The following is a 12,386-nucleotide window of genomic DNA, read 5'->3' on the forward strand; positions in this document are numbered from 1 at the left end:
ATGAGGTCCCGAGCCTGGGGATACAGGAAAACAGAACAGGTGTCAGCCATCAGACCACCAGAAGGGGGTGGGGATGAAGGAAAGGGGCAGGGGCTCTAGCTGCGACTAGCATCCAGAACAGAAATAACTCTGCGGTCAGGGCAGGATGTTTGAAATGATCATTCTTACCTAGCAGCCCACTAATTCCTGGTGGCAGGACACATGAAGGCAAGAGCTGCAGAGGGGAGCTGCTGGACGCCACAAGGCAGAGGGGCTGCCAGGGGCCATCCTTGGACTCAGGCCAGCTATTTTGGGGAAGTGGGGAGAGAACCTTATTTTTCTCAACTGGAGATTCCAGCACCCTACAAGGTAAGGGGGCCCCTTTCTCTGAATGACTGGAGGTGTGAAAATTTCAGGCACCGCCCTGATCAGGGAGTAAGAAGACACTGCTGAGCCATTCTATCAGGGCAGGGAAAGACTGGAGCCCCTTGAAGCATGGTCTAGGGGAAAGCACAGGTCAGGGCTCCAAGAAAATTGAGCTGTGTCCTGGTTCTACAATCCACCAGCTATGTCATATCGGGTAAGTTCCTTCACTTGTCTGGACTTCTGTTCCCTTATCTCTAAAATAAGGAGACTAGACTGAATCACCTTTACGGTCCCTTCCAGCTCTAAATTCTGTGTTCTCACTTGCTATGGGGAGATCTTGGCCAAGTCCCATCATCTGGATGAACCTCAGTTTCCTCATTTGTAAAATGAGGGGGCTGGACTAGGGGACTTCCAAGATCCCTTCTTGTCTCTGACTTTCTGTGACTTGTTTCCCTCTAACCCTGACCAGGCAAGGCTAGTTTCTCCATTGTTGACTTGGGTCTTTCTCTTCCCTCTGCCTGCCCCGTCCCTTCTTTCTGAGTAAATTTCTTTAGTTGGTCAAGAGGAGAGATGGTGATTTCTTTCTTTCCTTTCCCCAAATAGAAAAGTGATTGTTGTCACTTTTATTATACCAGACATTTCTCCGGACTTGAGTTTGATGACTGAGATTAGCCCAAGGGCTTCTGGATGACTTTGTGTATGGGGCAGAAGAGGCTGCTAAGGTGTGAGGAAAGCCTTTCCCTCCCTACCTTCACCTTCCCTCCCCCATCCCATAATACCTTGGTCAGGTCCCTGCATATGCCAGTAGCTACTTGGAGTGAATAGGGAGAAAAATATAAAAAGGTGCATGTGAGTGAACAATCAGAAAAGACTATACAAGGCTGAAGCATTTATATTCTAACAGATGACAGCACTGTCCCCACATAGCCCTAAGGTTACTAGAGCTCATTGAGAAAGTTAAATAAGACAGAGTGGGGATTCTGGGAGTGGCTATGTTATGTTCTGATGACATTAAAAGAAGGAAGGAAAGGGAGAGGGAAAGGAATATAGTAGGGAAGATAGGAGGAAGGATGGGCAAACTTACTATCTCATATAAGCAGGGTGTGCATTAGAAATCTGTACAAACCAACTGTGGTGGCACATGCCTGTAGTTCATGCTTCTGGAGAGGCTGAAAGTGATGAATTTCAGGAGTTCAGGAGTTCTGAGCTGCTGGAGGGATGAAGCTGATCTGGTGTCAGCACTAAGTCCCAGGGGAGCCTTGGGGAGCAGGGGGCCACCAGGCTGCTTTAGGAGGGTCAAACCAGCCCAAGTTGGAAGTGAAGCAGGTCAAAGATCGTTTACTGGTCAGCATTGGTGAATGGTCATCGTACTTCCAGCCTAGGTGAGACAGGAAGACCTAATCTCCAAAACGAACAAACAAACAAAAACAAAACAAACAAAAATATTCAATACAAAGAGGAACTGACCTGAACTGGTCAAAGAAAAGATGCACAAGCAGAGATTTTGGTATAGAAATGCATTCAACTCAAGAGAGAAATAAGAGGGAACAGGAAGAGGGAAGAGAAGGGGAAAAGTGGGTAAAAAGGATGAGTCATAAGCAAAACAAATTCTAACCTTGGAAGAAGGATCCTGAAGAGGGATTTCAAAGGAAAGAAAAAAAAGGTAAGAATCTGTAATTGGGATCTAGGTAAGAGGAAGAGAAGAGGAGCAGGGGAGAAAATATAGATTGTATCAAGCATAGAGCACAGAAGCTAAGAACAGTCTTCTCTTATCATCCACTTCTTTGTAAAGATGAGGCATACAGCAAAGAAAAGAAGAAGTGAAAGAGAGTAGGAAGGAAGGAAACACAGTTAGCAATCATAAATGTGAATGTGAATGGGATGAACTAACCCATAAAACAGAAAAGACCTTCATGGATTTCAGAGCAGAACCCAACAATATATCATTTACAAGAAATACACTTGAAACATGCAGATGTATATAGAGTTAAAATAAGGGGCTGGAGCAAGCCTTCATACTTCAACCGAACTAAAAAATTTGGAGGCTATACCATTTGGCGTATACATGTTTAGTATCAATATTACCTCATTGTCTATGTTACCTTCTAGCAAGTTTTTTAGTAGTTTTTTTCCTTCTTTCTTTTAATTATATCTATTTTTGCTTTTGCTTTGTTTGAGGTTATGATTGCTACTCCTGCTTTTTTTTTTGCTTCAGCTAAAACATAATAAATTCTGCTCCAGCTTCTTATCTTTAATCTTTGTGTATCTTCCTGCTTTAAATGTGTTTCTTATAAACAACATATTGTGAGAATCTGGTTCTTAATCCACTCTGCTATCTGCTTCCATTTTCTGGGTAAGTTCTTCCCGTTCACATTCACAGTTATGACTACTAACTGTGTATTTACCTCCATTCTATTTTCCCCCATTTATCTTTCTCTCTCTCTCCTTTTATCCTGTCTCTCCTCACCAGTGTTTTGCTTCTGACCATGCCTCTCCCAATCCATCCACTCTTCTATCAATCTGTCCACCTTCTCTTATCCCCCTCCCCTCTTACTTTCCTATAGGGTAAAATAGATTTATATACCCAACTAAGTGTATATGTTATTCCCTTAGAGATAATTCTGATTAGAGTAAGGTTCAAGAGATGCTCCACCCCCATCTTTCTCTCCACTGTAATAGATTTTCTGTACCTCTTCATGTGAGATAATTTACTCCATTCTACTTTCCCCATCTCCCTTCTTCCAGTGCAATATTCCTTCTCACCACTTAATTTTGTGTTTTTAGGGATATCATCCCATGAAAGTCAACTTATACCTGTGCCCTTTGTCTATGCATATTTCTTCTAAAACTGCTCTAATAATGATAAAATTCTTAAAAGTTACAAGTATCATCTTCCGAAGTAGGAGTATAAGCAGTTTAACCTTACTGAATACCTTATGTTTTCTCTTTTCTGTTTACCTTTTTATGCTTCTCTTGAGTTTTGTATTTGAAAATCATATTTTCTGTTCAGCTCTGGTCTTTTCATCAGAAATGCTTGAAAGTCTTCCATTTCATTGAATATTCATTTTTTCCCCCTGGAGGATTAGACTTAGTTTCATCGAGTAGGTGATTCTTGGTTGTAATCCTGGCTCTTTTGCCCTCTAGTATATCCCAATATCAAGCCTTCTGATTCTTTAATGTAGAAATTGCTAAATCCTGTGTAAATCCTGACTGTGGCTCTGTGACGTTTGAATTTTTTTCTGGCTACTTGCAGTATTTTCTCCTTGACCTTAGAGTTCTAGAATTTGGCTATAATATTCCTGGGAGTTTTCATTTTGGGGTCCGGGGTGTCTTCAGTCATCCTGATCTATATCTTGCCACTGGACACAAATGACTCTGGAGGAGACAATGAGGCTGGTGACTTTGCTCAGTCCTCCCTCACTTAAATCCAATTCACTTGCAGGTCACGGTATTATCTTCCTGTTATCGTGGTCCTCTGCAAAAAACAAAGGACAAACAACAGCAATGACATTTTGGGATCTTTCAGGAGGTGATCATTTGATTCTTTCGATTCCTATTTTACCCTTTGGTCTTAGGATATCAGGGCAGTTTTTCTTGATAATTTCTTGAAATATGATATCTAGGCTCTTTTTTTGATCATGGCTTTCAGGTAGTCCAGTAATTCTTAAATTCTCTCTCCTAGCTCTATTTTTTCAGGTCAGTTGTTTTTCCAAAGAGATATTTCACGTTTTCTTTGATTTTTTTCATCCTTTTGATTTTTTTAAATTGTTTCTTGATGTTTCGGAGTCATAAGCTTCCACTTGCTGAATTCTAATTTTTTTTTGAGGCAATGGGGGTTAAGTGACTTGCCCAGGGTCACACAGCTAGTAAGTGTCAAGTGTCTGAGGCTGGATTTGAACTCAGGTCCTCCTGACTCCAAGGCAGGTGCTCTATCCACTGCACCACCTAGCTGCCCCTGAATTCTAATTTTTAAGGAATGATTTTCTTCATTAAGCTTTTGCATCTCCTTTTCCATTTGGCCAATTCTATTTTTTTTTTTTTTTTGTTGGCAGTTAGGGTTAAGTGACTTGCCCAGGATCACAGAGCAATTCAATTTTTTTAAGGAATTCTTTTCTTCAGTGAATTTTTGTATATCATTTCCCATGTTTTGTGCTTCCTTTACCAAGCTGTTGACTCTTTTTTCATGATTCTCTTGCATCACTTCATATCTTTTCTTAATTTTTTCTGTCTCTTTTATTTGACTTTTTTTATCCTTTTGAGCTCTTTTAAGAGTTCTTTTTGGTCCTGATGCCAATTGACATTTTTCTTTGAGGCTTTGCATTTAGACATTTTGACATTGTTGTCCTCATCTGAGTTTGTGTTTTGATTTTCCCTGTCACCATAGTAACTTTTTATTGTCAGGTTCTTTTTTTGTTTGTTTGTTCTTTGCTCATTTTTCTAGCCTATCTCATGACTTTTGATTCTATGTTAAATTTTGGCTCTGTTCCTGGGGTAAAGGGGGCACTGTTCCAAGTTTCTTGCACAGCCTGCTGCTGGCTTGCCCAGATGCTGCCTGTACTGGACTGTGCTCCCCTTTTACCCAAGTGAGGCAACCTTTTCTGCTGACCTTCTAAGTTGTCTTAGGCTGGAAAATTGTTTCACTCTGTCCTTTTCTTGGTTCTGCTCCACAATTTGTTTTGAGGTGTGATTTTATAGTTATTCAGAGGTGAATTTCGGAGACTTCAGGTGAGTTCCTGCTTTATTCTGCCATCTTGACACTGCCCTCCTTAATTTGATTTTTAAAAGAAAAAATCAAAATACTAAAATAAAAAATGAAAAAGTACAATTTACTACAAATGAAGAAATATAGGAAATTATTAGAAACTATTTTTCTATGTGACAATAAAATTGACAAATTAAAAGATAAATATTTACAAAAACATAAAATTCTGAGATTAATGGAATAAGAAACAGAGAATTTAAATAACTCAGTCTCAGAAGAAGTTGAACAAGCCATACACGAACTACCAAAGAGGGGAAAAAAACTTCATAAGCAGATAGATTTACAAGTGAATTTCATCAACCATTCAAAGAACAATTAAGTCCAATATCACATAAACTGTTTGCAAAAATAGCAAAAGAAAGGATCCTACTAAATGACTTCTATGATACAAATATGGTCTTAATATTTAAACTAGGGAGAGTCATAACAGAAAATGAAAACTATAGATCAATATCCCTCATGAAAATTGATGCAAAAATTTTAAAGAAAATGTTAGCAAATAAGCTTTAGCAACACATGACAAAAATTACATGTTATGCCAAAGTCAGATGTTTACCAGGAATGCAGGGTTGGTTCAATATTAAGAAAACTATAAACATACTGGATCACATTAATAGCAAAACCAATGCATAAAAAGTTTTTGACAGAATACAATATCCATTTCTGCTAAAACACTAGAAAACAGAAATAGAGGGATCTTTCTTTAATTTGGCAAGGAGTATCTATGTAAAATCTAGAGCTAATTTTGTATAAAATGAAGATAAAGTGAACAATCTAGATTATGTAAAATTTATTTTTTTGCATAAATAAAACCAATGTAGCTGAAATTCGGAGGAAAAGACTTAACTAGGAAAAAAATCTTTTTATTGTTTCTCTGATAAAGGTTTCATTTCCAAAATATATAAGCAGCTGATACATATTTATAAGAACAAGATCTGCTCCCCAATTGACAAGAGTTCAAAGGATATGAACAAGTGGTTTTCGAGGGAATAAATCTAGGAGCTATCAACAATCTATGAAAAAGAAGCTCCAGGGGCAGCTAGGCAGCACAGTGGATAGAGCATTGGCCCTGAAGTCAGGAGGACCTGAGTTCAAATCCGGATTCAGATCAAACACTTGACACTTACTAGCTGTGTGACCCTGGGCAAGTCACTTAACCCCAACTGCCTAAAAATTTAAAAAAAAAATTTTTTAAAAGCTCCAGATCAGTGATATCAAACTCAAATAAAAACAGGGGCCACTAAACTGTACAGAAGAATTCTTACAGGCTGCACGTTGATTTAGAAAACCATATATTAACATTATCTATGTTCTATTGTATTTTTATTTTATTTTATTTTGTTAAACATTTCCCCAATACATTTTAATCTGGTTCAAACTGCATGAGCTGCTGTGGACAGGCTCATGTGTTTAATATTTCTACTCTGAATCACTAATGATCAGAGAGATGCAATTTAAAGCAATTCAAATTCCACCTTACACCCATCAGACTGGTAAATAGGTCTAAAAACAAAATTGAGAATGGGGAGGGTAGAGGCACACTAATGTGCTATAGTTGGAACTTGAACATTCACTTGAACATTCTGGAAAACAGTTAGGAATTCTGCCCCAAATCTACTACTGTGGATATCTTTTGACCAAGCGATACCACTATTTGTCCTATATCGAAAAGAGATTGAAAAAAGGAGAAAAGGACCCATTTGTATTTGCAGCAGCTCTTTTTGCAGTAGTGAGGAACTAGAAACTAAAGGGGTGCTATCAATAGGGCAACGGCTGAACAAATCATGGTACATAGATGGGATGGAATACTGGCTGGAATATTGTACTGGAAGAAGTAAGGAAAGGGATGTTTCAGAGAAACTCTGGAAGGCTTGCTTGAACTGATGCAGAATAAAGTGAACAGATCTGGGCAAACAATTTATACAATAACAACAACATTATAAAGGCAAACAACTCTGAATGACTTTAAAACTCTGATCAAAACCAACCAAGATCCCAGGGAACCAATGATAAAGCATATTATCACTTCCTTGACAGAGAGGTGATAGATTCAGGGTGTAGAATGAGACAGATATTTCTGGAAGTGGACAATATGGGGATTTGTTTTTGCTTGATTATGTGTATTTGTTACAAGGGTTTGGGTTTTCCTTTTTCTTTCTTACTTTGGTTGGATGAGATTGTGGTAGGAGTAGAGGAAGGTGTGGTGGGGATCAAACGAGAGACATGCTATAGAAACCAAAGCTCTGGAGTTAGGGAAGAGTTAAACTCTACAAGGGAGAAGCCAACTAAGAAGGAAGGATCTGTGGTCTGTGGTCACTTGTTTGCTCCACTACATTGGATTAGAGCCTACAGTGTTTTCTTTTCTTCTCTCATTGCTTTCTGGGTGTAGGGCTGGGTTTTCCCTGAGCTCATTGAGTTCAGGACCTGTATCTGTAACTCCTGCCTCCCCATTTTTTTTCAATCCTTAAGGGGTTCAGAGGGCTCAGTGAGTTGTATCAGACTGGGGACCTTAAGGAAACCTCTGCTGTTAGGGATTGAAGCCACTCAGCTCTGGGTTCACATTAGAAAAAGAACCTGAGATCTCTTGTAGAAGGTGGTATCCGAAGGAAGTGAGGGAAGCCAGAGGTGACGAAGAGCATTCCAAGCATGAGGGACAACCAGTGCAAAGGCATGGAGACTGGAAATGGGGTGTAGTATTTGAGGAAGAGTGGGAAGACCAGTGTAGCTGCATCATGGAGTACACAAAGTGTACGAAAACTGGAAGTGTCACAAGGGATCTGGCTGTGGAATGTGTTAAAGGCTAAACAGAAGATTTGAAGCTTGATCCTGGAGGTAAGAGAAAGTCCCTGAGGCTCATTGAGTAGCACGTGACATGGCCAGACCTGCATTTCAGGAAGATCACTTTGGCAACTGAGTGGAAGATGGACTGAGTGGGCAGGGGGACCCACCATCAGGTGAGAGGCAATGAGGGCCTGTGCTAAGGGGTGGTAGTGTCAGAGGAGAGAAGGGGACATGTTGTGTTGGGAGGACAACTAGGTTTGCCAATAGATTGGTTATGGGGGGCGAGAGAGAGGATGGAGAAGCTGGGCTGACACCGAGGTCATGAGCCTGGGGGACCAGGCAGGGAAGTGTGAAAGAGAGGTGGGTTTAGGGGTGGGGGTGCAGGGACCCCTGGGAAAGATTGTGAATTCTGCCAAATCAACCTTCCAAAAGAGCAGATTTGATCAGGTCACGCCACTATCCAATAAACTCCCATGGCTTTTCATTCCTTCCAGGATCAGATATAAGTTCTCTGAAAGATTGTGAATTCAGCCTCTCCCTCCACCCTGCAGCCTCTCTGTCCTGCCACCTTTCGTCATGGGAGAATAGCCTCCAGCTAGACAGGATATGGCCATACACACATTACTCAGAGGCTGAGGACAGAGATTGAGAAAGATCAGTAAGCATTACCGAAGCCTTTCCTCTGTGTCATCATCTCTGTGCGAGGGGCTTACAAAGATGAAATTCCCCTCAATGAGCTTATTGCCCCCCTGTCCTAGAGCCAGAGAAGGCACCAGGCTCTCCCTTTTGGCCTCTATGTGCAGCTTCCTTCAAGGCTTAACAAATATCCTCCCCTCTGTGAGACTCCCTTCCCAGGCCTCCTTAATGTTAGACCTTTCCCTCTAGGGTTGACTCCCATTGACACAAGATATACCTTGTTTGTGCATGGCTCTTTGCATGTTGTCTCCCACATTGGAATATGAATTCCTTGAGGGCAGACTGTGTCTTTGCCTTTCTTGGTCTCTCCGGCACTTAATACAGTGCCTAGAAAATAGTAGGTGCTTAATAAATGCTTGTTGACTGACTGACCATTGAAGAGTATGGATAACTTGCAGGAGGGGGACTTAGCTATGCATGTGGGAATATACCCCCTTCTCTTATCTCCCAGTCTCCATGGGGCTCGGGCTGAGATGCCAGTCACTGGGGTTTGGAACCTAGCTATGCACTTCATCGGTAACTTTATCACCATAGGTAGTCACTGAGCTTGGACCTTCTACCTCCTGGGGGCTCCAATCAACCAATCAGGCAAGCAAGCATTAATTGAGCACCTACTGTGTGTCAGGCAGTAGGACTACAAAAATAGTCTTGACTCTCAAAACTCACCTTCTATAAATCAATCAATTGATCCATTGACAAACATTTAAGGCTTCCTGTGGGCTGGCAATGAATATGAAGTCCATTGGCTTTGGGTGGGTGGGGGTGGACCCAGACCCTTCAGTCTTAGGGAAGGTCTGATTCTCCCACCCACACATGGCAAGGCTTTTGAGAAGAGGGTCTATAATAGATTTATCTTTGTATTTCCATTTCTTGAATGGAGTAGAAACTTCATTTTGTAAAAAAAAAAAAAAAAGAATTGTTATTGAAATTTTTTATATCACTTTCATTTCCTGATATGTGCATCCCTTCTCCCATGTAGAAAACCAGATCTTAGAAGAAAGAATAAAAAAGGAAGAGAAAAAAAAGCATTTAGCAAAACTAATCAACTCATCAACTAAATTGAACTCTAGGCAATGCTCCACAGTCATAGCTCCCCCACCTCAAGGAGGTATGGAGGCTTAGCTCTCACTTCTGAGTGAGTGACCATTAAAGCAATTGAACTGAACAGTGAGAACACATGGTATGGAGGTGGCTGGGTGGTGCAGTGGGTAAAGCATTGAACTTGAGGTCTGGAAGACCTGAGTTCAAATCTGGATGTAGACACTTATTAGCCATGTGACCCTGGATGAGTCACTTTACCTCTGTCTTTTTTAGTTTCCTCATCTGTAAAATTGGGATAATAACAGCACCTACCCTTCTGGGTTGTTGAGTTAGATACATCTGCTAATCTTACAACACAATAATAGCATTTGCTATTATTGTTAAGAACACTGGGTCTGGAATCAGAGGACCTGAGTTCAAATATCTCACCTGCTCTTACTATATATGTGATTTTAGGAAAGTCACTTAACCTCCATTGGCCTCAGTTTCCTCAACTGTAAAATGAAGGAGTTAGACTAGATGACCTTTCAGAGCCTTTCTTGCTTTAGATCTATGAGGCAGAGTAATTGTGTGACCCCAGGCAAGTCACTTCATCTCTCTCTGAACCTCAGTTTCCCCATCTTTTAAATATAGGAGATTCAGTAAGTCCTTGAGCTCTGTCCCAGCAGGGAGAGGAGACCAGAGGAAGATAGGAGTTAGGTGACGGATCCAGTCCCTTTTGAGCTCAGGGTCTGATAGGAGATCCAGGTCACCTTCAGGAAATAACGAGTGAATAAAAGAGCAGACAAAACTACCCAGAGCCTAATTTGATGTTGTGGGCAGTGGCCATAGACCTCCTTCAAGCACCCTTCCTCCTCTCCAAATGGCTTCTGCCTCCTGGGTCCTCAGCCCAGAGACTGTCTTTGGATCTTTCATCACCATAGGATTTATGCATTTTTTTCCACTGCTACCACAGTCCTTCAGGGTCACACAGGTCATAGAGTCATAGAATTAGAGCTGGAGCAGTACCTAGAAGCTATGGAGACATTATCATCACCCTCACCATCCTCACCCTCATCATCCTCACCCTCACTGTCCTCACCCTCACCATCAACATCCTCACCATGCTCACTCCCACCATCATCACCCTCATCATCCTCACTGTCTTCACCTTCCACATCCTCACCATCACCATCCTCACCTTCACTGTCCTCACCACCATCATTCTTACCCTCACCATCATCATCCTCACCATCTTCACCTTCACCATCACCATCCTCACCTTCACCATCCTCACCATCCTCACCCCCACCATCCTCACCCTCACCCTCCTCACCTTTACCATCCTCTCCCTCACCATCACCATCCTCACTACGCTCATCCTCACCATCATCATCCTCACCATCACCCATCACCATCATTGTCATAACTAGCATTTATCTGGTACTTTAAGGTTTACAAAGTGCTTTAGAAATATTTATTCCTTTCATCCTCACAACAACTCTGGGAGACAGGTGCTATTATTATCCTCATTTGAACAGATGAGGAAACTGAGTTAGACAGAGGTGAAGTGACTTTACGAGGGTCAGATACTAAGTGTCGGAGCCTAGATTTGAACTTGTATCTTTCCTGACTGCATGCCCGTGTAAACAACTAGGTAAACACTAGGTATTTACAAGGTAGATGAGGAGCATTCTGGGAAAGGAAGACACTAGCAGGTAGAGAGGCATAAAGGCCTTCTGGAGCAGGTGGCTTTGGAGCTGAGTCTGGAAGGAGGCAAGGAAAACTGAGGGGCAGAGCAGTCCAAGCATAAGAGACAGCTAGGGCAAAGGGCCACAGAGGAGAGATGAGAAGTCTCCTTCAGACCACTGCAAGTAGGCCAGCATCACTGAAACAGTTTGAGAGGGGAGGAAGGTGCCATAAAACTGAAAAGATGAGAAGGGGGCAAGTTGTGAAGAGCTTTAGGTGTCATATATCTAAGGAAACTGAGGCCGGCATCATCATCGTCATCACCATCATTATCATCATCAATATCACCATCACTGCCATTGGCTCAGTGGTGGAAATTCGACAAGGCACTTTACAAACATTAGTTCAGTGTCTCCGGGAGGCAGACACTTCCTTCCAGTCTTGTTATCCCCGTTTTTCAGATGCAGAAGCAAAGGCACAAAGAGGAACAGTGACTTGCCTATGGTAACAGTTAGTCAGCATGGGAGGTGGGATTCAAGCTGAGGCCCCTCCTGACATCAAGCCTGAGGTCACTCTCTCTATCCCCCTGTCTGTCTTTGTCTCTCTGTCTCTGTCTCTCTTTATCTGTCTGTCCTTGTCTGTCTCAGTCTCTGTGTCTCTATCTCTCTGTCTCTGCATGCCTCTGTTTCTTTGTCTCTGTGTCTCTATCTGTCTCTGTGTCTCTGTGACTCTCTGTCTCTGTGTCTCTGTCTATCTCTGTGTCTCTGTTTCTCTGTCTCGGTATGTCTCTGTGTGTCTGTCTATCTCTGCCTCTGTCTATTTCTGTGTCTTTATCTCTGTGTCTCTGTTATCTCTGTGTATCTCTCTGTCTCTGTGTCTCTATCTCTGTGTGTCTCTGTGTTTCTCTGTCTCTGTCTCTCTCTGTCTCTGTTTATCTCTCTGTGTCTCTGTCTATCTCTGTGTCTCTGTTTCTCTGTCTCTGTATGTCTCTGTTTCTTTGTCTCTGTGTGTCTGTCTATCTCTGCCTCTGTCTATTTCTGTGTCTTTATCTCTGTGTCTCTGTTATCTCTGTGTATCTCTCTGTCTCTGTGTC

The 12,386-nt window shown here is 41.7% G+C and overlaps 1 protein-coding gene across 1 annotated transcript in view; it reads left to right on the plus strand.

Annotated features, from left to right (window-relative positions):
- LOC114052604 (G-protein coupled receptor 35-like) overlaps positions 1-12,386 on the plus strand; it is a 16,058-nt gene continuing 3,672 nt past the window's right edge. The window contains exons 1-2 of the mRNA XM_027875275.1: positions 1-39; positions 221-348. Coding sequence (XP_027731076.1) covers positions 1-39; positions 221-348 — 167 coding nt within the window. The remainder of the gene's footprint in view (positions 40-220; positions 349-12,386) is intronic.

Source organism: Vombatus ursinus, unplaced genomic scaffold (assembly GCF_900497805.2).
Source record: "Vombatus ursinus unplaced genomic scaffold, bare-nosed wombat genome assembly UNPS02014808.1, whole genome shotgun sequence".
NCBI classification, from domain to species: Eukaryota; Metazoa; Chordata; class Mammalia; order Diprotodontia; family Vombatidae; genus Vombatus; species Vombatus ursinus.